The following is a 27,624-nucleotide window of genomic DNA, read 5'->3' as shown; positions in this document are numbered from 1 at the left end:
ATTTGGCATGGGCCAACCCGAAACCCAACTGGTTCAACCCAATTTTGGGTCTAATTGGTTGGAGTTTTCAGATATCAGGGATGGTAGTATATACTCTTGAAAAGTAGATGCCAGTACATTTATAACTCTCTTGGCAAGAGTAAGATTAGCATTTCATAAAGAAAAAAGAGACCCTTTGAGAAGTTATTGATGTTTCTTTTGGTGAATAAGTTTTTAAGAGGTTATGGGGTTGAAAATTGGGCACATATCACTATACTATTGAATATTTTATTATTATTCACTAAAAAACAAAGTAATAAGTCATTCAGTTCATCATTTTTAGCCTCATTCAGTACTGAAATCTTTATGTATATGATTATTTTATCTACTGAAACACAAAAACAGTAAAGTTATTCTGCTTAACCAAGATCAACCGTCCCTGACAACACTCTTTGGGCATCAAAGGAAAAATGAGAGACAGACAAGTTACTGGGTGACAAGGTCCAACCCCAATATGAAGCCCTACTGGAATGGATGGAGGGCATAGTCCATCTGCATGTTCACTTCAGCCCATATTTGAACTCTATATCTAGAAGAAAACAGAAGTGTACAAGAAATCCCAAATGCCAAAGTCAACCAAACAACCTTTAAATCCACCAGTTCTAGTTCTATATTATAAAGGGCTATCCAAAACAGTGTTTAATACATCAGATGGTTAAAAGATCATCCCCTGAAATTTCAATTCAATCCCCCCTTTCTTTTTCACAACCTCCTGATCAATGGAATCTGGAGTAAGAAGCTTTATAAAAGGTCTACCATCAATTACCCAAAAAGAACAAGAAAAAAGAGAAGAAAAAGGAGATTCATCCCTCTCTCCTTTCTGCTTAAACTACAGCAACAAGATCATTAGCTCATTACAAACCCATGATACACTACCAGTCTAAAGTAAACCCTCTTTCTGTCTTCTTTTGGGAATTCTCTCTCCTCTTTCTTCTCTCTCTCTCCTCTTTCTTCTCTCTCTCTCATCTTTCTCAAACCCCAATGAACTCCCTTCCCCAATGACTACTCCCCATCTCTCAATTCATGAGATCTCAGTCCAAAGTGTGTGAAAAACACTAAAAATCCCCGCGTGCGGCCTCCCTCCCTCCTTGGGAACCCATCTCTCCCCCCTTCTCACGCCTTTTCAAGAAGACCCTCCAACCAGACAAAATAAGCCTAGCTTTTGTTTTGAAATCCTCATTTCTATAAGCTTTTTAGACCGACATTCTCTCTTATTCCTGCCGAAAGTTCCTTAATAATCCAAACATCCCTCCTTTCCCTCTTGCCCTCATTTCAGGGTGACCAACCCCACCTCAGCCGACTCCTTTGGTCCCACCACTTGAATCTCTAATTCTCTACCCATATGAACCGTTTGATCAACTCTTGTGCCCCCTCTCAACATTCTTTGCTTGGTGGGGCCAAATGACTGATGTGGCTCAGGGCCCACCATTTCTGATAAAGTAGCTATATTGGTTACACTACCCCCATGACCATGAATCATGAATCAGCTCAACACTACCCTCTCACTCCTCACTCGCACAAACGCACAGTCACAGTCTCAGAGTAATATATGCAAACATGTCGCGGTCAAACAATCTTGTCCTTTGACGACACCGCGACCCGCAGCTCGAGAGCGGTTTTACGCAATCGGACCGCCAGCAAGCCATCAAATCCTCGAGATCATGCGCTGATCCACCCCGTCAAATCAACAAAATCTCAAATGCCCATCTGATTTCCATTAATGACAACCATGCCCACAACCACAGGGCTGTAAATTCAGAAGCTTGAAGGGTGGTTTGGGGAGATGAGCAGGAGTATAATCTCACTCCTGCTCCCGAAAAGGTTCGGACGGAACGGATGGGGCATGTAAAATGAAAGCGATACGGTGTCGGTCGCATCGAAAATGACAGGAATATCTTTAATCCTTGATTTTCTTTAACCCCCTTTTTTTATAATTTTTCGAATTTTCATTAATTTAATGGTTTTTTTGAGTTTTTTATATATAGAGATAGGTAGTAAATTCAGGGTGCATTTAGAGGGCGGAGACTCTGATCGACAGACAAAAGTCGGTACCGATTTATCCGCAACCCCATCTCCTGAATCTCTTTGTTCGTCGTTTTCGCTCGAGCACAAAGAACAGAAGATGGGCAACAGTGAGAAGTACGCAACGTTACCCTTCTTTATTGGTCAAGAACTGTTCGAAGCGTCCGAAACGTTTCGGTTTGTGAAGGAATGCCCGTCGTTCTATTATGGATCTGCTGTTTTCGGGACCCAGCTTTCTTTCTCTTCCCTCTCCGTCGCAAAACTTGATGACCCAGTAAAGAATGAGGCCGTTTCGGGGGAGGTTTCGTTGGGGATGGAGAACAATAATGAATTTCCTGTTCTTGAAGGAATTGCAGCTGTTGTTGGGCCACGGGTTCTGTTCGGGAACAGAATTGGTGGTGACGGTAGTAATGGAAGGTCGGGGTTGGTGTCGGTTTCGGCTCCGCAGCGTATCGGCACCGAAGCGTCGAATGCAGTGGCGGAGAAACGTGGTAGTGTTTCGGTGCAGAGGAGTTTTAGGGGAGTCCGGAAGAGGCCGTGGGGGAGGTGGTCGGCGGAGATTCGGGACCGTATAGGGCGGTGTAGGCACTGGCTCGGCACGTTCGATACGGCGGAGGAGGCGGCGCGGGCTTACGATGCGGCCGCCAGGCGACTGAGAGGGTCCAAAGCGCGGACTAATTTCGAAATTCCCTCGCCCTTGCCTGAAACTTCTGCGTCGTCGTCGTGCTCGTCGTCATCGTCGTTGGAGAAGAAGAAGCCAAAGCCACAAAGCGGAAGGACGTGTTGCGTCGTTACATCTGTGGCTCATCTCTTCAGTTCTGCAGCTGAAGAGCGGAAACCCACCAAGGTAGAGCTTGATTTGAAGCTTGGTCTGAAGTTCTCAAACAGCACTGTCACTGCAGCTTCTGCTCTGGGTTTTCCTAGATGACCTTCCTCCCCCTCATTTTCTCCCATTTTTGGTAGTCTTAGGCTCTTAGCCTTCTGATCCCTCTCTCTCTCTCTCTCTCTCTCTCTCTAATGGGTTGCATGTAGTATGTTTGAAAAAGGAAAAAACCTGCAACCACTCTTTTTGCCTTGCATGGATGTTCTATTTTTGGTAGGAATTGCACCCATGAGATGATTGGAGAGAATAGAAAATGTTCTCAGAGTTGAAAGTCCATCTTTCATGTGCAGTACATACTCGTTTAAGAAAAGGTTCACTGTCTTGGGGTTTTAAGTTGTATTTCAGAAATAGATTCTCATTTTCTGCATTTCTACGTCTTGATTTGTTGTTTTTCACTCCATCACGAACTTGTTTGTTTTCTTCTTCATAGCAGTAGTGCCAACTCTACGTAATGGTGCTTCGCCATTGCCATATATCTTGGCCAATGGTTTCATTAGGATTTGGGTTGCCTGGATGCATCTCTCTCTCGTTCTGCAACTTCTTGAAGTGCATGGATAATTAAAATGAAAGTACGAATAAATAAATGAATAATGATAACAGGGGATGTTGGTTTTGTCTGGAGACTGATGAGAGACGGAGAGGATAATCCCCCATGAAAGCCGGGTGAAGGAGATGCAGTGTGTGTGCTACAGGCTCTCAACTGCACTGCACACACAAGAGAGAGAGACTGTGTCACTGTGCGAGTGAAAGAGGAGAGAGAGAGATTGATGGATGATAATGGTATCGCCATCGATTACGATAAGACGGGCGACTTGATTCATACCTGATAACACGCCAGCTTCCCCGCCCCCTCTTCAGCTCTGCAGTCTCTCTTGTGCTGAGGGAGAGAGAGGATTTGGATTTTGGATGATTGGATCCAGCGGTCATAGAGCTTCCATTCAAACCCAAACCCAGAAGGGCCAGAAAAAAGTGTACGAAGATCACCATTCACCAATGGTGAATCACCATGTCCGAGAGATCGTAATAAATAATTAATTGAATTCGAATTTCCATTTTCCAATCCTTGTTCTTGGCTTCTTGATTAACTATTACACTTGGGTAATTAATTCTCGTTGGCTTAATTATAACTATTACTAATGGTTGTTATTGGCAACCCCAGCAGTTGAGCTGACTGATTTCATTATTGTTTACCAAACACTCATCCAGTTAAGAGACTGAAGTGGGCTTTTACTTAATTATTGCAGAGAAAATCAGGCGAAAAACACGGGCCGCTGTTCTCTGCACTCTCTCTCTCTGACGTGTTAATTCTTGGCTTATTTGTAGGTGGAAAGAAATGCAGAGGAGAATATATAGTATACTCTGTCATGTTCATTTGTGGAATTGATGAAGATGATGGTTTTACAGTGTATTTCTTCATTTATGAATTTTGACACCAATCAAACCCTGTAAAATTTGCATATGGGGAAGGGATGGATTTCATGAAGAGAGACTGAAGACAAACCTTAAAAGAACTATGGGTGAATTGGTGCATCATTTGTGAAGCAAGAAGAAAATCCAATGCCCAAGTATATATAGGGTTTGGGACTGGAAATTAAAACAAGTTTCAGTCCTCCCTTTAAACCCATAGAAACCAGGGTATAGGCTGCCAATTTTTCTAGCCTAAACAATACCCCAAAAGCTAGTGAGTTTTGCTCCTAAATTTCCTCTTCCATTGAAGTTCTTATTGATAAAAACTAATTAAGGTATGTACTCTGGAAGATTTGTTATCTGAATTCTACCCACCTAGTCCATCATTTCAATTCTTGTTTTTTCTTTGAAATCCAACCCAATGACCCACAATAGAATTAGTTGAAATTTCATCTAAAAATCAACCCTTTCAACCCAGAAGGCAAAAGATTGAATCTATGATTCTGGTACATGCTTAGTTTTTTTTATACAAGACAGAAGGAAAAGACGAAAAGCAATTAAACAAAGAAACAAACACGAAATATACATTAGGAATGTGACCCTATATTTTATTGTCCAGAGGAATTTAATAGTTGACATCAGAATTCAGACCCACCAGCTCTAGTGTTGGTAGGGTACCCACCCCACCCCACCTGAGCTGAAGACCAGATCCTTTTTCCCAGCATATAATCTAAAAATCCCACCTGAAGAAGTTGGCATCCAAGAGCATTATGTACACGTGAAAGTCACGTGAAGTGCACTGCAAAGGAACTCCAGTTTGTACATGAAGTGGCTTGTAGGTCCCACTGACTACTGACTACGTTGGAAAACAGAGAGACGAAGGATCAAAGCCATCATTGTGAACTAATAAATGCAATATTTTATTTGAAAAAATGGGTCTCTCTCTCTGTCTCTCACCAACCCAAGTCGCCTGAGGGGAAGAGGAAATCAGCAAGGAGAAATGACACGTGATTGAAAGAAATTTAATCTTTATTTTTAATTATTTATTTATTGAGTAGGATCGAGGGCTAAGTTTGATTGATGGACAGAGATGGTTGAGTGGGACCCGGGTCTTTGTTAAAAAAAAAAAAAATTCTTTTTGTTGGGTGATATAGTTTTGATTTGTAGGGTTAAAGGGGAAGTAAGACAATTAGACACTGCGTTAATCATTTACGTACGTGAGTGGCAGTGAAACATTATTACAGACTTTTCGTAAAAGGCAAATCACAGTGCACATTCAGCTTTCAGCCTTTTCTCTCTGCACTGCAGCAGAGCTACAGATTATAGAGAGAGAGAGAGAGAGAGAGAGTGAGAGAGTGAGAGAGATTGGTTCATCCTAGATTTAGATTCTATGCGAGCTTTGTTTTGTTTTCTTTTTTTGGTAATGCTCAATGTGGGAATGGATTGTTTATCATCATCTTGTTTTATTTTTATCTGTTAAGGGTATAGATTAAAAAATTAATTTCATCAGTGTTTTATTAAACCTGATTTAGAGGGAAGATGGGTCTCCGGTTCAAACATCTGGGTAAATGGGTCAAACCATAATATAATAAAAAAAAATAGAGAAATTTCTGAAAAAAAAAATCAGAAACCAGACCAATAGGTCAAAAGTTCAGCAGTCTAAAATCACAGATCATAGAATAATTGGAGCCGAGATCAGTTTAAAATCTAGGGCTGAGTTTTTGAAAGAATACAAATACAAATCCATATAGTGAAATTATAAGAATTAGCAATATAAAATACAAGGTTTTATACTGTACATATTTATATTTATATTCTTTCCAAACTGAGACTAGGTGGTAAGATGCATCGCATCTGATTTGATCAATTTTTAAAGGAAAAAGGGTTTTCTAAACAGGTTAGTTAGTAGAGAGGGTTTTTGGGCAAACCCACCTATTTGTTTCAGAGAAAGGTTCTGTGGCTGATTCAGGTACAGTTGGTCATATATATATAAAAGATTAAAAATGTCACTATATAGCGATACATAGGCATTGGTGTTTATTGTATATAAAACCATTATTTGATTTTACGATTTATCAAATAAATGATAGAAAACTGAAATATTTTAATTTGTATGCATGGGACATTTGGAGAAATGTCAAATTCATGTTTCCCCCAATGCTTAAGCATTTCTTGAAATGAAATGCTAATTTAACAGACTTTATTTGAAGTGGAAGGCAACTTTATAGGATATTACTTGAAACACTCATAAAACACCCAACCAAATAGAAAAAATAAAAACGTTTAAAGTAGCGTTTTTTAGATAAACATTTATCTAAAAAATCACCTGTCAGAAAACACCCACGAAACCAAACGTACGCAATCCCACATATTCAATTTTATGGCCATCCGTATCAGTCATGTACCCCGGCTTGTATTGATGGCTTCTGTAACTAATATGAGCTGTTCAAAGTTATAACGTTTAACACGTGGCAAATTTTGGAGGTCAGAATTGTATTAATAGTAATTTGTGAACCCGTGTTTAGGCTGCCTTTGGTTGCAGTGCAAATTTGCACTGATTCAAAACTATAATAGTACAAATGGTTTGGGTGCATATTCTGATGTAATTTTGTTTCAAATTTTAAGACCTGAAGCAGAATAAACCACTGTTTTCAAAACCGGACCAGCCCAGATGGTTGGACCGGAAAAACTGGGAATCGATCATCTCATTGGTTCCGTTTTCCTCTAAAACCGTTTTTTTCCTCAAAACCATTGATTTTGGTCAGCAAACCCCTGAATCGGCCGGTTAACCGTTCGAACGGTTCGAACCGTTTTCCAATTTTTTAATTTTTTTTTATTTTTTTGTCAGAATGGGCCAGCCGTTCGGGTCAAACGGTCAGACCGTTCGAACCGGTAACCGGACCCCTGACCGGTTCGCTCACCAATTCATTTTTAAAAACAATGGAAAAACTAACCCCACCCCCCCCCAAAAAAAAAAAAAAAAAAACTAGAATTTGCATTCTTTTCATTTGCACTTCCATGCATTTGTATTAGATTATTAGTGCATATAAAATTGCATGCAATCAAACGCAGCCTCTGCTCCAAATTAATTTTCTATGTGAAAGATTCTTAAGTTGTTTGCTAGGATGGCAATTTCTACCCTACCTAGTGGATACTTGTCTTAGTGGCGCATTTTTTTTTTTTTGCTTAAAAACTGGATTTTGGGGCCATGATGGTTTTTTGGATTTTACAACCTACACAGATATGGATATAGTATGGTATGGTACAGTATTAGGCTAAACCCAACCATCGCAACCCCCGCATATTGTTGGAAGGCAGTATGAACTTGTGTATCAAGTGTTGAGTTTAATACTATTTTGAATTTTATGTAAAGGATGATTGATAGTTTATGTGTTTTTCCCATGTTTTAATCAAATAATTGAAAATTTTGATGTTTGTTTGTAATATTTTACTTGTTTATTTCTATACACAAAAGCAAATTAGATGTGGATTCTCGACCCAACCCACCAACCCAATTTGCCCCACCCTCAAATGCGGGGAGGGTTTTCCACTTTTATTCCTGGAGAGGGTTTAGATTCTAAAATCCAACACGCTATAGGTTTTGGAGAGGGTATGGGTTGAGGTGTCTAAGGAGGCAAATAGGTTTAGAATTTACAAAACCCTCCTAGAACCTGCCTAGTTGCCATCCCTATTGTTCATGAAAACTCACTAAATGACCAAACCATGAAACCTACTATCCTTTTTCAAATTGAGACACAAAACCATAGACTACTTGTTTAACTTGGAGAAAATTTCAATACAAGAAAATACTAGGCTAACATGGACAGGGTGAGGAAATATGCAGCTAATCCAGAGGGGACACCTCTTCCCTGTTTCGTTTCCTCAAATGAGAAAAATAGGGTCCATAAACTATAAAAAGTGCAGCTTGGGCAAGTAAGGCCAGGTTCAGGGCCAAACCAGGCAATACCATAAGAGTTAGTCCCTCAGGCAGAGGCTTAGCCTAAATGGTTGGGCTATCTCAAGCTCCACTTGGAGGGGTTAGGCTATTTGAGGCCACAAATGCCCATACTCTGGATTGTTGTTAGGCCTGATTCCTATTGCCCAATTAGACTAAAGCCCAAAACCCCAAGCTCAACCGATGCCAAAGCCCAACCTTAGTTGGGCCTAATTTGGGTCAGGTTCCTCACCTCAGGTTGTGCCGTTGTATCATATCTAAACAAATATAACGTATGAAAATTAAAAACTCAAGGTAGTAAGAAAAAAGAAAATTCCCGACTCTCAAACGACCAAAGCCCATAAACAAAGGTTTGACTGCAGAAACATCTTGTATGAATTTCTTAACAAAGAATGAAAGTAGAATAATTATTGAATAAAGGATTGAAGATCCTGGCGGATAGTCTTCTATTGTGGATCTCTTTCAAATGTTTTCTTTTATTGCTGATACCTTGCTTGAATTCCAAAGGGCCAAGTGGCAAGCCCAAAACTCTCTCTCGCTCTCTCTACTCTTACCCAACTATTTTGTCATAAGGAAAAGCACAAAAATCATTAATCTAGTTACTGTAAACAGTGGGTTATTTGCTGCTTAAGCATCAGGTGAGTTTGGATTTCCACAATCAATCTTACAACAATGAACTCAACCACCACATTATTTTTTTTCGCAATTTTTTGGAGAAGAAACTTGAGATTAAAGTTCCACAAAAGTTCTGAACAACTTCCCTTCAACTTTGTGTTTCTCTCTTATTTCCTATCAAACCAGACACAACCTAACAGAAATATCATCCTCCGTGAAGCTTCTATTAGAGGAGTGGAAGAGCTCGTATCTGGGCCAATCCAGATACCAGAAAATGGAATTTCTTCCATTATCATATAATTAAAAAAACTATGTAACTAATGAATATTTAATTAAAAACTCAAGGGACCTATCTCATGTGGCAACATGGTTGGGACTTACTTGGAAATGGGAGTCAAAAGAGGCCCAAAAATTGTCCCTTTCCCATCTTCTAGTCCTTCTTTGTGGGAACCATCTAAATATTTAAAATATTCAGAAAGCAGCCAAAGCAGACCGTCCAACTGTCAAAACAGACAGCTCAGATTGGCTGATGTGGGCTATGAAAGGTCCCAACTGTCAAAACAGACGGTCCAGATTGGCCATAGATTCCTCCATTTGAAAGCCGTCCTGCAACCATCCCTCTGTGGTCCAACCAACAGGCCTTAGAAAAAGGAAAATAAATATCTTCAATCCTTTCGTTTCAAAGATGTGAGTGAGGGTGTGACCTGTGAGGGTGACAGCCATTTCAACTTACGTGTACGTGTAAAGGATGCTATCTAATCCGAATTTACGTGTAAAAGGAGGCTTCTCTAAGGATTCTGACTTGTAATACTAATACAGCCGCGTCAGCCCTACACGACCAATTCCTATTACATTTCTCCCATCAGGAAAGAGTAGACTTGCTTCCAGGAAGGAGGATTATAGAAAAAAAAAAGTTGAAACCACCATGATATGATTCTCCTTGCTACTTTGGCTTTCCAGTCTTCAAATGAAAGAAACCGCGTTAGAAATTCTAATCAACCATGCCGACCTAATAGTGTTCATGTCTCGGACCCACAAGATTTTATAAACGCAGTATCCTCCTTGTAATGGAGTTCTCTCTTTCTTTACTCCTGTTATATATGATGATGGTAATGGCATATTCCATCTCCCTCCATCCTCCCCTTCTCTCTTCATCTCTCCATAACTAAACAACTTCTTAATTCCCTCCCTCACGATGGCCACAGCTCATGGGAAACCAGATTTTGGCAGCATAGCTCCAGAATCGAAAGAAGAACAAGAGGTGGAAGATTATGAGTACTTTGGGTCCGGTGGGTGTGCCTGCTTCCGCCTCTGCTTTAGATGGAGACGGTCTAACAAAGCTGAAAGTAGTTATCTGTTGCAGCGGCAGCAGCAAGGAGAGAACACAGAGAGCTGGTGGATGAAGACGGTGAAGGCAGTGAAGGAGATGACAGAGTTACTGGCTGGACCAAAGTGGAAGAACTTCATTCGAAGGTTTAGTGGGCACAGAAAACGGAGGACCATGTTTCAGTATGATTCCTACAGTTATGCTCTTAACTTCGAAAACGAAGATGAACACCTTGACTTCTCAATGCGGTTTGCCAACCCAACTGGGGTGTCTGCGAACAACGCCGAGACCAGCAATGGAGCTCGATTTCCATTCGATGGTTAATTGATGAGCAAATATTCATCTCTAAAGAGAGGCAATTGCAGCAGAAAGCTTGTCATCAATGGAGCCCCCCTTGTACCATAAATTCATTCAGCATATTTGAACTGCTTTCATTTTTCATACAACTGAATTTGACGAAATAGTACCAGCGGTCCACGCTTTATCCTCACCCTGTAGATGTGCTGTCAAGCTTTTTGTGATTCTGTTCTCCAATCTTCTAGTTGATGCTTTCTGATTTACTTCATTCAGATTATCGTGTATGTACAGAAACACACATTCTTTATTCTTTACTTGATATAGGTGCCACTGCTGCTTTTTTTTTATAGGGTTTCTTGCATATAAGGGCACCTAAAATAGAATAGCTTTTTTAGAAAAATATCAATAAAGGGCAGACAATCGTCATCCTCCTCTCCTCTGTATTGACGCAAAAAAGACTACGAGCAGGTACAGAAGCTTGGTCCGACAACATCTTGATCTTGAAACAGTGAGATCGAGGTTGGAAGGACGATACTCTGGTTGCAACTGGAAGTTCTTTCGTGATCTTCTCCTCTTTAACAATGCGATTGTATTCTTCCCCAAGAACTCGTCCGAGTCCTCTGCCGCAACTGCACTTTGAGACGTCGTCAGAAAGGATAAGGCGAATCCAATACCATCCAAAATCAAACCGCCGGATTGCCTGCCTTAAACGCAGTTCAATCTCTGCCAAAACTTCTATAGGAAAGGGGAGCAACGACCAGGTTCTCCGACAAGGTTTCGTCGGGAAACAAACTGCATAGCAGAGCAGTCCAGCGAAAAGGAGTGTTGGGCGCCTGCGCCGTCAAAGCGGTTAGCTTTCTAGGACATGGTGAGGATTTCCTGTACTTAGCCGGAAAAATATATACAGAGGCAAAGGAGGAAGACGAACAAAACCTTATAATGTTTATGACTTTAAAATAACCATAAGGTATACACGCAAGAAACATTTGAAAATGGTGAGAAAATTAAGGATCCGTTTGCTTTATGGGACCGTTCCAATTTCATTCCCATTCTGGTGAAATAGCATTCTCCCATTCCACTCCCTCCCCCCTCCCCTAGGAACGAGAATCCATTCCCCATCCAATTCTGATTCCGAGGTTTCAATTCCAGTTTGAACCAAATAGGTGAAAGGAATAAACCATTCCGATCCCAACTGTGAACCAAACGGACCTTAAAGACAATCATGGATATCAACTTCAAACGATCAATAGTCAATACATCACTGAAACTGTTGTGTGCCGGTAACCTCAAATTAGGCTCAGTTTGAAGAGTACAAATACAAATATAGGTTTAGTGAGACTCCGGATCACCTACCCACAAGAACTCTGCCCACGTCTACTCATAGCACACTACCCCGGTGAATTGAGAATATCTCTTCCTATATAATACCATTTTAGAGGATGAGATGTTCACCATGTGTAGCTGCGATGTTATGTGGGTAGACATGGGCAGAGTTTCTGTGGATAGGAGATCCAGACTCGTTTAGTGATACAGAATACAAGGTTTTGCACCGGACATATTTGTACTCTTTTCAAACTAAGCCTTAATACAACGTTCCATGGTAGCTGAACTATATCACTCTTTCAGATTGCATGGGTTGTGCTTTTGCTAGGCTGTGTTAGCATGTCTGTTATCTTTCTCCTTACCAAATAATAAATAAATAAAACTCGATACTTCGAAGTTGAAGCCTTGCATGGACCCTTCATTATAGGAATCACACCATTGGAAGGGCATTAAAGATTTTGCTCTGCTAAGAATGTGTCATGAGTGTGCAAAAGTAAACAAGACTGGGTGATCAACTGGTACTAAATAGTTACACACGCATTTAAAAGGCACATTTAGTCCAAGTATGGCACTATTTGTGATGGAACTTTTCATGTGTCTAAGAGTGAGATTTTCTGCTAAGGGACAAAATAACAAGGTCATGTACACACTATTTTATACATATGATATCAAATAAACCGTAGGTGCAAACATTTGAGAACTACAATATCTATTCAAAATCGGTCCACCTAACCTGTAACCTTTGTGCAAGGTGGATAGCTCTTCAACTGTAAGAAAAGTACAATGACATAAAAGAACAAAGGAAATGAGAATACTGTAAGAATATGCTTTCTGGAAATCATTTTTGTGTCTGTGGTTGTGTAGGGGAGAGTTGTTGGGCTTGTCCTTTCGGAGGAAGATTTGCTGCCATAGACCGTAATTGATTTGCAATCTCTGTGAAGCTTGGTCTCTCTGATGGGTCTGATGACCAGCATCTCTCCATCAGTGATCTCCACTCTGGATCACAAGTTTCTGGCACCGGAGGCCTCAAGGTGTTGCTCACGATACCGCCTATTTGTGTTGAAAGCATGAAAATTAGAAGTAATAAATCTTTAACTACAATTGAGGGGAGCAGTAGGTGCAGTTTAAACTTTAAACATTACCAATGATTGCTCCATAGTGCAAATCTGCATATGGCTCTTCTCCAGTAAGAAGTTCCCACATTACAATGCCAAAGGAGAACACATCAACCTATGGTTACACCAATAAATATCAAAATACAAACATACTGTCCAAAGTCTTAAGCATAAAGGTGTCTTATTGATGGCCAACTCAGAAATAGGAGCATCAGAAAATACCTTCTCAGAGACCAGATTGCTGCTGCCATTTAGAAGCTCCGGTGCCATCCATGGTAGTGTTCCCCGAACACCACCTGAGATAAGGGTCTGACATTTCACTTTTGAGAGACCCAAATCACCAACCTGGCATCAGAACAAGATGTGATATTTTCAATCATTTTATAATCAACAACAAACTCATCATGGGGTCAGATACTTGTTTCATAGAGTCCAGAAATAAAAGAGCTCAGATCATCTGGCTTAATATCATGCTATTTACTAGGTCCTTTGTCCAAAATTGGAGCATTACATGAGAGAGAAGTTTTTATTATCTTTTTGGTGGTGAAGAGAACTAGATTTGAAGATTTAATTTAAAAACCTTGTAAACCAAAACTCTTATATGGTGCCAGATATTTTTCTATCAGAAATAAAGTAGCTCAAAGTATTTCATCCAATATTAGCATGCTATTATTAAAAGAAATCCTTTATTTGAGGCAACTCCATAGCAATACACCACAGATAGGAAAGAATCTTAAGAGAACTTCACCGTCTTCTTTTATTATATGCTTTATTTCCATTTATAAACTATCAACATGAACAATTTCAAATGCTTAAAGCAACTAGCATGAATGGACCAAATAAAAAGCATATACAACTATTTTAAATAATTATAGATAAACCCATGCACAAGTTTAAAACAATATTATGGGTTGAATTGACTAGTCAACCTAGAAAATGCTTAGTCATCCCAAATAATCACATTGTGAGTATTGACTGATTAGTTGGTGAAGCAGTCGGTCTCGCTGTCAATTAACCAGTTAGTTGATCTAGTTGATGGCTAGTCAATGCCCTGATAATGCAGATTTTTGGTGGGGCATTATTTTAATTATACCATTGGTGATGCTTCTTTAAATAAAATGGGCTGGGCCAGGGTTTCTGGGCCTATGACTTCAAATCATCATCATCATCTAAGCATTGTCCCAACTATATGGAGTCTGCTACATGAATCCTGTTTCACCATTCCATTTAGTGCATTCGTCATCAAACAATGGGTGCTCAATATATTTTAGAGAAAATTATAGAAAGGTACCCTGTACTTTGGGGTAGTGACACTTAAGGACCTCAGCTTTCACTTGTGACAATGGAGTACCTTGTAGTTTCAAAAATCAACACTCAAGTCCAAGTCGATTAAACGATGTTAATGGTGACTGGTAAACTTACCAAAATGCCCATTCACGACTTGAGTAGTTGAGACTTGAGAGAATAAAATTGCAAAATGATAGAAATGGACATGGTTAACGTACAGATCATTTCAAAACACACATGACATCATGTGCTCCAGATAACTAACGGAGTGCCAACGGCTGTACTTGAGTGTTGATTTCTGAAATAACAGGGTGCCTCTTAAGTACAGGTTTGTTGTAAGTGAAAGTTGAGGCCCTTAAGTGTTGCTAGCCCCTTAAGTACAGGGTGCCTCCCTGTAATATTCCCAATATTTTATATAATATCCTATTATAGTATCCTATTATAATATTTATATATTACAAAATAACACACACACACATGCACACATACATATGGTCTGGGCTGGACCTCGACACAAAACACAGGCCAATCCCAGAAATTTCCAGGCCAGGCTACAAATGAACACCCCTAGGAATAGGTTAAATAGTCTAATCCCACCATTGAACCCTGAATTGCTCTCCTTCTCTCTTGTTCCATCATTCCTTCTGCCTTCTCTAACTAGTTGATGTAGTCAATGCTTTGACTTTTAGAGGTATGTGAAATAGCAAAGGGCAACATTGTAATTACCTTACAATGACACATCATAAGTATCAGCAACTGGTCCCTCTGACATGATTATTGACCAACTAGTTAGTGAAGCATTGGGATACTTCTCAATTAATTAGTTAGTTAATCTAATCAAGGACTGGTTGATACATTGAGAATGCTGATTTTTAGTATATACTAACAGTGATATTTCTTTGAATAAAAAGTAAGGGGGATTGAATGGTTTACCCCCTAATTGTTATTTCTTCTCTATTTTCTCTGGCTTATTTCATTTTTCTGCCTTTTCCTGAAAATAGTTGGTTGATCTATAGTCGAGGACTGCCCAATGCTTTGAGTCTTTGACAACACAGACTTTTAGTGCAGGAGTGTGAAGCATAATAGCAGGGGGCATTATTATAATTACCATTAGTGATGTTTCTTTGAATGTAAGAAAAAGGGAATGGGTAAAATTGCCTATCCCACAATTGAATGCCAAGGTTTTATAACAATTTAGCATTAGAGCCTTCCACCTAGAAACATATGTCAAACAGTGCCTTCCTAATGTCATCATAGCATCATGGCGATGCCAGCATCTGCATGGATGGAGAAACTTGGATTCAAATGGATCTTACAGTTTGACAAAAGATATTTGTTTCTTGGGCTCGAGGTTACATTTTTTCAAGATGTTTTTAAGTATAATTTCTTGGGTTCAAGGTTTTCAGTTTGGCAGTTTGACTGAGAAGTTTGTTGGGGTTTGACTCATTTGAGGCTGTTTAAAAGTTAAAAGTTTGACCAAATCATAATTCCAGATCTAATGAATCTGGTTTGGACTGATTTTGTGGAATATTTAAGGAATGGTATTGTTTTTCTGCCCCTTTTTTACCACCCAACATCAGACTTAGAGTGTTCTCCTTAGGTTGTGTGCAGTGTAGTGTGTGACCAGTCAATGCTTTTTGGACCTTGTGGCAAGTCTGCAGTTGCTAGCAATGATGTTTTGATGGGCTTCGCCCTTAGAAGACATTGTTTCTTGGAAGTGGTTCTGACCATGTATAGTTGAGCATTGAAAAAGGAGTACTAGCATTGCCTCTATTATTTAGGAGCATGGTTGCTGGGGTTTGACTCATTTGAGGCTGTTAAAAGTTTGATCCAATCGTAATTCCAGATCAAAGAATCTGGTTTGGATAGATTTGGTGGAATATTTAAGTAGAAATGGTAGTCTTTTTCTGCTCCTATACGAAGTACAATTGTCACCACCCAAAGAAGGATGGTGAAACCTCAAGAAAGATTGGGTGAAGACCATGGAGATATTTAGAAACTACTCCACAAATGAGATACTAAGGAATTGGGCTGAAATAGCACAAACAGATGTGCCCAAAGTTCTTGTAAGCATGGAATGGAAGCCACCAGCACGGAACAAACTAAAACTGAATTTCGATGGGAGTTCTCTTGGCAACCCTGGAAGGGCAGGCATAGGGGGTGTGTTCAGAAATTATCTGGGTGTGGTGGTGGCACTCTGCTCTGGACCAATAGGTTATGGTGACTCAATACAGGCTCAATCTCTAGCCCTACTTCAAGGTCTGAAGATGGCTGAGCAGATAGAAACAACAGACTTAGAAATTGAAGGAGACTCTATTGGTCATCTCTTGGGCCAAAAACATCACATCAGCACCTTGGAAGCTCAAGTTTATTTTCAGAGAAATTGACACACTTGCAAGGAAGTTCAACTCTCAGTTTGGTTGGGTTAAAAGGGATGCAAATGGAATGGCGGATACCCTAGCAAAACAAGGGGCAAATAGATCTTCATTGTAATGGGCAGAATTGTAACTGATTGCTGGAGATTGCAATTTCCTATGCAATCTTTAGCTATTGTATCTTAATCTCTCTGTTATTAATGAAAGATTTTTACTGATAAAAAAAACCTCAAGAAAGATTCTTACAAAACAGACCAGAACAAAGCCTTCCTATTTACTCCTTGTTTTGCTAAAACATCTGCCATTCCATTTGATGTTCTTCTAGTCCACCTGAACTGCACCTAAGCTCCCTTGTTAAACACATAATTTCCATTAAGTGTTGCCCGAACGACCAAGTACCAAGCTTCTTGTTTGCATCCATCCTATTACCAACTTGGAGTCTCCTTCTACTTCTAACTGTCACAGTCCCCAATGTTTAGCCAATCTTTGGCCTTGGAGTAAAGCCAACACTTCTGCCCTTAGAGAATCTCCTACCCCAATTGGGCCTGAGAATAGGTTCAGCACTCTTCCTTCCTCATCTCTAAAAACACCCAACTCCAGAAGGACCTAGGTTATTAACAGAGCACCCATCAAAGTTTATTTTCACCTAATGTATAGGAGGGGACCAGTTTTACCACCCAACACTAGAAGTGTTCTCATTGGACCGTGTGCAGTGTAGTGTGTTTCCAGTCGATCCTTTTTGGACCTATGGCAAGTCTGCAGTTGCTAAAAATGACAGTTTTATGGCCTTCATCCCAATCCCCAATAAGCCATTGTTTCTTGCAAGTGGTTCTGACCATGTATAGTCAAGCATTGAGATAGGAGTACTAATTTGCCTCTATCATTTAGCATAGTTGTCAAGGCAACAAGGTGCCCTTCTGAGGCTCGCCTCGCCTAATCATCAAGCAGTTTTGTACATAATTATAAAATAGGCACTATTAAACTACAATATTCTACTACTACTACTACTTTTACTTTTTTTCTTTTCCTATAACAAAAATAAGGGTTCAGCCCCTATATTTTTTTATTTTTCTTTTCCTTCTTCTTTTTCTTCTCATTAATATGCTGATTTTCTATACTTTAACATGAACTCTATACTTGTCTTATGAATAATTATTAAGGAAATATGATTAAGGTACCTAGGGAACTACCCTAGGATCTATGTTTTCTACATAAAAAAATCCATTGCCTAGGCTACTAGGCAACAAGGCGCCCCCCTGTCGCCTAGCCTCGCCTTGGCGCCTTGAAAACTATGTTATTTAGTAGTGTGGTTGCTGGGTTTTTCCCCTTCATCATGTCTATGACAAGTGGAGTTTCTAATGATAACGAGCAATGGTGGCCGTACTATTCCTATGGACATTTTGCATGGGTGATCAGCCTGGGAAATGAATCACCACGGTTAAACTTGATGGCAATAATATCTAGAATGGTCATAATATGCTAGTGAAGATGATCAATCTTTCAAAAAAAAAGAGGGATAAGAGATATTGTTGCGATGTCTTGATTAAACTCCATGCTCCCAAAAATTAGTAGTAGTCTATTTCTATGGACTGCCAAGGAGGTTTGTAACGTAGCAGAGACTTGTACTCAAAAGATGAAACCTTATCTATGGACTCCAAAAACAACTTCAAATGATAAATAAGGAAGACAGGAAAAGACAGACACCAAGTACCAGCCTTTATAAAACCTTATCTGCCAGCTGCGCCTCACCCGGAACCCGGGAGAAATAAGAAAATTGCAGCCACTCCCTGTAGGCTTCACAGAACTCCACAAGGCTTGGATTCGATCTTCAAGGTAAAGAAAGGGGACCCCTTCAGTCACTGAGCGCCAAGGTGAAGCTCCCTGTGGGACCCGCAATCAAAACTCTCCAGTTGATTAGGGTTTTGGGGCAAAATCTCCAAAGACTGTCAAAACAATGAACAAGACATCTTCCTTTTCTCCAAAAAACCACTACCACCTGGGCTGAATACCTTCTTCAATCACTCATTCGATTCATCTCTCCATACACACTGTATGGGAAAAAAAAAAAGAAAAAGAAGGAAGAAAAAGGGGCCTGCTCTGATACCAAGAAGAAAAACAGTCCCAAAAGAGTGAGAGAACTGATTAAAAAGTTGTGAAATACAAAGTAGATATCAGCAGCAAGAAGAAGAAGGAGAAGAATTCGGCTGTGAGAGGGTTGAGGAGAAGAGTTGTTCGTACAGCTCCTCCTTCCCTAATCTTTTCACTAAGAAATAATTACTAATTTTCTGAAATTACTAGACCTTTAATTGGGCAGCTAACTAATTAAACAAGAATAAAAAAGGTTTAACAGGCCCATTAACAAAAAAAATAGAACAGAAACATAAAGAAATAAAAACAGTTGTGGTCTATGGGTTATGGGCCATTCGGTCCATCCTCTCTACAATTAAAGGGTTGAGAGAAAATTTTGTCATCACTAGGTCAAAACAAAAGAGAAATTCAGCTTGTTCACAACCGATGATATACTAAGAAACTAGAAATCAGTGACTGATTCTTCATCATCAAGAAGATTACTTGTGACAATTCAATGGGAGAATTTGGCTGGTGGTATCACTAAATTGAACTTTGATGGGAATGCGGGAATCTATCCAAAACTACGTTGTCAAATGTGTCATTTGTCAACAATACAAGTACAATATTAGATCTCTAGCGGGACTTTTGCAACCCCTTCCAATACTGGCTCAAGTTTGGGAGTTTTGTGTTGGTACCTTGGATTCTAGTTACAACTCAAGCATGTAGCCCCAGTATTGACCACCCCCAAGGGTGTATGTACTTCCAGAGCAGAGACAAGTGGATATCGCTAGTATCCAGACTCACAAGTAGCTAGATCTCATAGAATGGGTTGATATCACAACATAGCCCATCGTGGCTTATCCAATTCATGACTCATCTGGATCTTGTGGCTCTAGACTTGTGGTAGCTTGGTATCGCAAGTTGATCTTGCTAGTGTTTTAAAAGTGCAAGGCGCAAAAAAAGTGCAAAGGCCATTTTGTGCCTAAGGCACAAGGCAAGGTGTGTGCCTTTTTTAAGCAAGGAACGAAAATTCAAAAAAGAAGCAATTTCAATAAAAAAAGCTAAAAATTTCGAAAAAAACAAAATATTAAGATATTAAACACAATATTAATTATAATATAAACTTAAATTTTAAAATAAATGTTTAAAAAACTTATTATCTCAAATTAAAATACATAAACATTACATGTAAAACATAATGAAAATTCAAAATAAAATCAAGCATAACATATGAAACATATTCAAGCATGTAAACTCTTAATCTCTTTAATATTTTCCCAATTGCATTACTTCAAATAGCTAATGTGATGTTAAACATTATGCATTCCTGATTCTAGAAGCCACCTTTTCTACCAAGCCCCTCAAGGCAAGCCCAAACATGTAGATATCAGGGTCTAAAATTCTGAATCACTATAAAATGTTAAATGCCTTTTAAAAATATCTTTTATTAGGGTGAATGAATGAGCAACATTAGCAAATATGAAAAAAATAGAAAAATACACATTTTCAAAAGATGTGCGCCTGGGTTGAAGCACAGGGTGCAAGCCTAGGCACACCAGGTGAGCACCTTTTGAAAGTGCTGCACCTAGGACCTAGGTGAGGTGCATACCCTAAAATGCACCTCACTTGTGTGTCTAGGCGAGGCTGGGGCGCGCCTTTTAATCACTAGATCTCGAGATCGCTAATCTCATTGGACTCGCAAGTGTGATCTCGTAGGAGGCGTGAGATTAGTTTCTTGACTATTTGTGGGGACCATTCCAATTAGAGGTTTTCTCATATAAATAGACTTGTCCCTTGCATAGAAAGTCATCTTGGGCTCCAAGAAAGAGAACAAGAGTGAAAAAACAGGGGAATGAACTTTCAGGTATATTGGGAGCTAGGGCTTTGGTGGAAGGTTGTAAATGTTAGGACCATTCAAATGAGACAAGAATAGGGTTTAAGGGTGTGTTCTTAGTCACCCATGCCCAAGAAAGAGTTGAATTTATATTAAAATGTTACAAGAAGTTGAAAGGACAAACCTACCCTTCATAAGTAACAAAAAAAGAAAAGAGAGAAAACACATTACATATGATACAATGCTTATAATACAAGATATAGCCATACTCCCAAGCTTATGATATACGATCTCTACCCCCCCCCCTCAAATTGATGTTCAAAGATAAGCATCAATTTGTCAACTAGGAATTGATGACGAGTCTGAGTCATAGCCTCACTGAAAAGGTCAGCCAGCTGAAGATTAGAGGACATATAAAGAAGAGGTATGTGCCCAGCAAGAAATTGGTCTCTGATGAAGTGGCAATTTACCTCTTATGTGTTTGGTACGCTTATGGAAGACCAGATTAGAGGCAATCTTGATGGCACAAACATTATTTGCATGGGCCTTCAAAAAAAAAAACATTATTTGCATGGAGAGGAATTGGGGATGGTATATCCACAGAAAGATCATGAAGTAAAGCATAGAGCCAGATCAAAAAAAAAAAAAAAACAAAACAAAATGCATGCTTTTCATTTGCAATTCTATAAGTAAATTTCTTCAATTTTGTTGTGACATCAGCATGAGAGCTTGGATTAAAACCAACACCCCCCAAAAGGCTCATTAAAATCCTGCCTTCTTCATCCCTTACCACCCCTTCCACACATTCATACCTGACTCAACAGAATTGCCTAAATAGTGCACATCAAAATTAACTTTTAGTTGCTAGCTTCAGGGGGTTGCCAATTGATAATCTTCTATGGACTTCTAAGTGACACATTGGCAGTACTGTTCCATCCTCTTAACAAATCATCCATCTTCCCATCATGAAACTCCTCACACACTAGTACCTAGTATTTTAAAAGCATGGGTGCAAAGGCCATTTTGCACCCGAGGTGCAAGGTGCAAGGCGAGGCACAGGCCTTTTTGAAGCAAGGAACAAAATTTTTAAAAAATAAAAAATAAAAAAAGATTGCAAAAGTGTAAAAAACTCAAAATAAATTAAGAAAAAAATAGTAGTATTAATGAAAAAAATAAACTTTAATTTTAAACTAAAAGTTTTAAAGAAAGCCTATTAGCTCAAATTCAAATACATAAATATAACATATAAAACATATTCAAAGTGAACTTTAATTTCTCTATTTCTTTTTTCATTTGCATTATTTCAAATAGTTAATGTGATTTTACATCATTCATTCCTAATTCTACAAGTCGCCTTTGTACCAAGCCCAAACAAGTCCATGTTAGGGTCTTCAATTCTTAATCCCTAAAAAAATGATTTATAATTTTAATTATCTTTTAAAAATATCCTTTATTAGAATGAATGAATGAACAACATTAGCAAATAGGGGGTCCCAGTCAAAAAACACCAAAAAGCACAAAAAATAAAAAGGGTGCATGCTTTGGCTAAGGCATAAGGTGCACCAGCCACGCACCTTTTGAAAGTGGTGTGCCTGGGACTGGGTCGGGTGCAAACCTTAAAATGCGCCTCGCCTATGCGCCTAGGTGTGCCTTTTAAATTACTACTAGTACACAATGTGCAATTCTTACTTTATCATCACCCTCTAATTGTTGTAATTCACTTTTTCTCTAATATGTTTTTTTTCTTTTTTACAATAAAGAGCTATAGTTAAGGCTCATGAAATTGTCTTTATAATGCATGCTTTCAATAAAATTGGTGTGGTTAAAAGTTAAAACATATCATGTGATAACTAGTTATAATGTGGGACAAAAATTTCAAGCATGTATACGATATAAAATACTAGTTGCAAATGAATCATAGACACAGCCCCTGACCTTGCAAATTGGCCTATGAGGATCTCGAAGATTGACAAGTAGGTTGTCACTCTTTAAGTCAAAGTGAACAATATTCTTGGCATGCAGGTACTCCATCCCAAAGGCAACATCCATTGCAATTAAGAGGCGTTTACGCTTGTCAAGGGTCCTGATAAGAATTTGTATTATGAACGTGGGATATTTAATGGAAGAATAGAACATGTACATCATGAATTGTAATAACTATATATATTAAAACCAAAAGTAGGAAAAAGATAAGGCCTCACTTATCACTCTTTTGCAAAGCATTTCTCAATGATCCATTAACCATGTATTCTGTTACTGTTGCAACAGAGCCCTCAGGGCCATCCAGCACAACACCATAGAAAGCCAACACATTTGGATGGTGCAAGTCGGCAAGCTTGATTGCCTCATTCCAAAAATCATGTCTCTGAGGAGTAAATGCAGAAGCAACAGTATAAGGACGGAAAAACAATAAAAAAGGTGATTACACAAATTCATAAATAGCATTAATGACAAGAAACAAACCATGCGTTCTTCCTCTGATGGTTTCCCAGCAAAGCATCTATCATTGATTCTCTTGATGGCAACATCAGAACCTCTCCATTTTCCATGATACACAGTACCAAAGGTGCCAGAACCTAGTTCTCTCAATTCTTCAAGGTCACTGTTCTTGATTATCTGCCAGAAAGGAAAAGGGCCAGATATGAATAAGCTGGTCAAGCAGCAAATAAGTCCAACTGGTTAAGAGTCAAAGCAGCAAATCTTCAACCTGCAAGCGACCAATTCCATCTGAAATTGGAAAACCAAGATATGTCTTATCTGGTAATTTGGTCTTGATGTCCTGAATTACAATACAATAAGACAAGTAAGTTGATCTTAAACTTTAAACAATTCAAGGAAGATGAGGTAGCTTAAGCACCTCAATTTTGGATCTATTCTGCCCTTCACCATCATTATCTTGAACTTCTCTGTCTCTGTTGGCTTCAGAAGTTGATTGATTCATCTCATGGGCAGAAAAGTCAGGATTAGAAGGTATAGATGACTGAAGAACAAAAGCACCAACACCTTCGGAAACAGCCTGAAGTTCCTGCTTGATATGTTCATCGGCTGCACCTTAAACAATGAAGAGGAATATGATAAATATGTGCATACAGCCTAAAGAAACCATGAATATGATAGATAATGTTATAAAAATACCAAAAGATTTCTCAACTTTGGCCGACCGAAGTTGTTCAGAGCCCAAATCCTTGTTCAGATTCCCTGATGGCTGGTGAAGAACTGCTTCCTCAAATTGCATTTTTGCACCTGAATGTCCACTACCATCCCTTTTGACTAAGGCTTCTTTGCTTGTCAGCACCTTGACGGGTCTTGGAGGTGGGAATTGTGAATCATGTCGCAAACTCCATGGATCCTGGTTGCTGAAAAGTGAGTTGGAGGAAGCACAATCCCAATTATCCCCAACCACCCCACTGGGTGGAGAAAAAGCAGACGAGGCATTACCACTTGAAGGGCCAAATACTGCATCATTAGGGACCATCCCTGACTGGAACCATGAAGCTCCATCCTTCCATTCACAAACAGGTGAGATCCTATCTGTGGCATGGGATGAATCAATGCCTGAGAATGCAGGCTTACCATGCCATATTTCATCAGAAGCCACATGTGGATTTCCATTCTTTAGATGTCTTTGTGGTCCCAAATGACCCACTGTAGGATGTGGTGCTACTTGAGTCAGCCCTACAGGTTGAATATTATGTGTGTACACAACCTCCAAGGAGGAAACCGGAAGCTTTTCAATTGTCTTAATATGATTCCCATCAGAAGCAATTCCAGTTTTGGTAAAGTCACTAGTAACAAACATTTCCTTCCCTCCAACTTTAGGTCTATCAAAGGGTAATCTACTTTGCTCTTTGTAGCCAGAAACCTCAGGTGGACTTATATGAATTGCTTCCATTTTTGTGTCAATTGTTCTAAGATGGTCATATGAAATGCAAGAGTCTGATTTGTCTTCTTTTGGGACAAGGCCAGGAAGCTTACCAGAGTATTCTGCGACAGATTCATGAACCAAGGGTTGTGAAGTTTCGTAAGACACAACTCTCACAGGAGGAACATTAGTACCAGCCGGTTTGTTCATCAAAGTTTCTTGTTTAACTTGATGTTGGAGTGGCACTGAAGGCTGCTGCAGAAGATCTTCTTGGCGGGACTGAGGGATATTACCAGGAATTACACCACAAGACTGTAAATCACCTGGGAATCCCATCAAACCAGAGGGAAATAACGTCTTAAGATTATCAGGGTTGCCCAGTTTTTGGACTAGAATCCTCCCATTATCATGTTGGCTCTCTAGATTCTGAGCAAATCGAGGTATTCCTTGTGGAGGTGTGGGCACCTCAGGATCCAAATGTCCCACAACTCTTGGCCGAATCCCATTTCCTTGGTGTTCAGCCTTGCCCTCCCCCAATATTCCAGTTTCTGTTGCTCTGTCTGTTGGCCCAGGCCTCATATTGTCCTCTGAGTGGAGACTGTGAAAAACCACATTCGAGTGAGAAACAGTACTCGCAGAGCCATTCCTGCACTGCTGTATCAAAGTGTCCGAATGTACATGGGGCAACGATGTTTGGCACATGTCCGGTCTCAAAACATTGTCAGGAAAGCTTCCCTGTTGATGAGGTACCCAACCTTCAGAGAACACCACATGATCTGTAGGTGGTACCTGATGCCAACCATAAACTCCCGCCTGCAATTGGACTGAGGCCTGGGGAGGATGTAGATGAGCCTGATAAGCTTTATAATTCTGATCAACGGGAACCTGAAATACCTTATGCCTAGCTGAATTCTCTTCTGGATAAGGCTCCACTCGTGTTTGCTGAGGTTGCACAAATTGTTGCATTCCGTTCTGTTTTGTATTAACATAAGGAGATGAGGAAGCCATTGTCATATTTACTGCAGGAATAAACTGATGAGAAGGAACACCAGATGCATTATCCCGGACCTGTTGTGGGTGATCAGCAAGCCTGCTGGCTGACCCTGCAATACCCAACATCTGAGGATTTGTATAGCCAATTTGGGGAGGCAGTTGTGGATGATCCACACGATTGAAGGCTTCCTGGTGAGGATCGACGTAAGCATGAACATAAGCGGCAGAGGGTTGAATTTCCATTCCAGAAGGTTGCTGCAAATCATACCCCAATACCTGATGCTGCTGCCCCATAGAAGGCATCTGTCTTTGTAACTCAAACTCCGGTCTAGAAGACTGAAGTGGAACCGTCGTGACTGGAGGATGACCCAAAGGCACTGCGGAAGCATCAGTATAAATAACAGGATTTGGACCGCTGTACAACAATCTTGTGGCGGCATCCTGAGAAGTAGCAACAGCTCGAGGAGATAGCACGCCCGGGGAGAATGGCCCACCACCATCCCCGTGACCGGGACCGAAACTATCGGCGGCATCACCCCCACTTATCAAACTATCAGAATTCTGTGTGGACGCTGCACTAGCTGTACTCTCTTTTCTTGTAATCCCACCCCCAACACCGTCGCGAATTCCATTCACAGCATCCACATACCTCTGCCCGCCATCCTGCAAATCACCAAAATGCACAAGACCAGACGAGTCGAGTTCAGAGGCAGAGAACAGAAACACCCGAAGCTTCGCGGATCCATCTGAAGAGTTTTCAACGAGCTTCTCATACTCCTCCATCATGTTCTCAAGATCTTCCGGACAAGAAACCGATACAAGAGCATCAAGATCCTCATCAGGGAGTTGATATTTGATGTGCACAGGTTGACCGTAGGTGTCCGTCATCTTCTGCACCAGCTCTTGAAAACTAGCATCTTTCCTCACAGCAATGATTCTAGTCTGGCCTCCGACATATCTCAACATCCCATCACTGGGTCTCGGCAAAATCTTGCCTCCAAAACTGCACAAGAACTTAACTTTCTTCCCCGAAACCGACTCCTCCCCGCCCTCCTCACTCGCCTGCTCCGCCGCATTACCTCCCACCCGGCTCCCAACATTGGAGAATTCAGCATATGCACTCGTGACAGCAGTGCCGCTACCAACCGGTACAGGTGGACGAGGAAACAAAGCCATCCCTGGATTCGCCGGATAGCCAAACCCTAAACCTACATATCCGGTTTCGGAAACCGTCGCCGGATAATAAGGCGGCGGCGGCTGTGGTCTATACCTAGGGCTACCAACGTCACGAATCGAATTCGGCAAATATCCCTCGACGTTCCTCCCTGCCGCCAAAGTAGCAGCAATGCGAGGCTCTTCGGCAACCGTCCGAGATACGTTCAATGGCCGGAGATCCTTCGGTATAGAGTTCTGATCAATTGCCATCAGCACACCAATGAAAACGTAACAAATGATTTAATGGCAGAGAATTTGACCTAATGGAGAAAGAAACCTAGGTTTTTGGAGGCTCTATACTCTAGCTGGATAAGACTAGAGTCCCAGCTTCCATTAACATTCACAGAGAGGAGAAAGATAGATGGATAGAGAGAGAGAGAGAGAGATGGGGTCGGTGCACTAGGGAGTGGAGGTTTCGGTTAGAGCTAGGGAGCTAGGTGGCAACTGACAGGCGCGGGATCCTCTTCAAGAGTTGAGTGTTGATTACGACCAGAAGCGAAACTCAAACTTGTTATTTCCCTCTCTTTCTGAGATGCTGTTTGTGTTTCTGACTTTTTTGCTTCTGCTTTCTCCTTAAATATTTACCGACTAGCGACTAGCAGAGGAATCTCTAGTTCTCTACGCCCTGTAGACTGTAATCGACTACTGGGATGGCCTATTTAGGGTCCGTTTGGTTTACCGTCGGAATTGGAATAGAAATTAAAATCCTTTAAAATGGAATGGGAATGATTTCCCATAGTCTGTTTGGTATTTACAAGAGAATGAGAGAATATTATTTCACCAAAAATGAAAATGAAATTTTAATTCCATCCAATCAAACAGTTGAAATTGGAATAACCCATTTTTTTATATAACCAAAAGGGGCTACACAAGATGGGGTACCACATCCCCAAACATCAGTCATACAAATAGAAAAAAGAGGGGAAGGAAGAGAAGCTAAACTAAGATTAACGTACTCTGAAGGAGCAGATAAAGCTTCGTGTGCCAGCCAATCAGCCGCCTGGC

The 27,624-nt window shown here is 40.2% G+C and overlaps 3 protein-coding genes across 6 annotated transcripts; 2 read left to right on the top strand and 1 right to left on the bottom strand.

Moving 5' to 3' along the window:
* Positions 1-352: 352 nt before the first annotated feature.
* LOC104588536 (ethylene-responsive transcription factor ERF084) lies at positions 353-3,786 on the top strand. Its single transcript, XM_088893870.1, has one exon. The coding sequence runs from the start codon at positions 1,997-1,999 to the stop codon at positions 2,987-2,989; it is 993 nt and encodes a 330-aa protein (XP_088749996.1). The 5' UTR covers positions 353-1,996; the 3' UTR covers positions 2,990-3,786.
* Positions 3,787-10,116: 6,330 nt separating this feature from the next.
* LOC104588516 (uncharacterized) lies at positions 10,117-10,572 on the top strand. The gene has a single exon (XM_010246479.3). It carries the CDS (start codon positions 10,117-10,119, stop codon positions 10,570-10,572), a length of 456 nt encoding a protein of 151 aa, XP_010244781.1.
* Positions 10,573-12,409: 1,837 nt separating this feature from the next.
* On the bottom strand, positions 12,410-27,223 carry LOC104588515 (RAF-like serine/threonine-protein kinase PRAF). Of its 4 annotated transcripts, none has more exons than XM_010246473.3 (9): positions 23,685-27,223; positions 23,407-23,600; positions 23,257-23,328; positions 23,013-23,165; positions 22,751-22,914; positions 22,485-22,632; positions 13,206-13,328; positions 13,011-13,098; positions 12,410-12,918 (listed from the first exon to the last, which is right to left on the bottom strand). In XM_010246473.3, exons 1-9 carry the CDS (start codon positions 26,827-26,829, stop codon positions 12,707-12,709), a joined length of 4,299 nt encoding a protein of 1,432 aa, XP_010244775.1. In that variant the 5' UTR covers positions 26,830-27,223; the 3' UTR covers positions 12,410-12,706. The 4 variants fall into 4 exon arrangements, 3 of the variants coding, with proteins under 3 accessions (XP_010244775.1, XP_010244776.1, XP_010244779.1); XM_010246474.3 differs by having other exon boundaries at positions 23,407-23,594; XR_016079610.1 differs by lacking the exon at positions 12,410-12,918 and adding an exon at positions 21,020-21,095 and having other exon boundaries at positions 13,073-13,098.
* Positions 27,224-27,624: the final 401 nt, after the last annotated feature.

The sequence above is a fragment of the Nelumbo nucifera genome, chromosome 8, assembly GCF_055504915.1.
Source record: "Nelumbo nucifera cultivar China Antique chromosome 8, China Antique-T2T, whole genome shotgun sequence".
NCBI classification, from domain to species: domain Eukaryota; kingdom Viridiplantae; phylum Streptophyta; class Magnoliopsida; order Proteales; family Nelumbonaceae; genus Nelumbo; species Nelumbo nucifera.
Note: the sequence above shows the minus strand (reverse complement) of the source record. Positions and strands in the feature narration are given on the sequence as shown.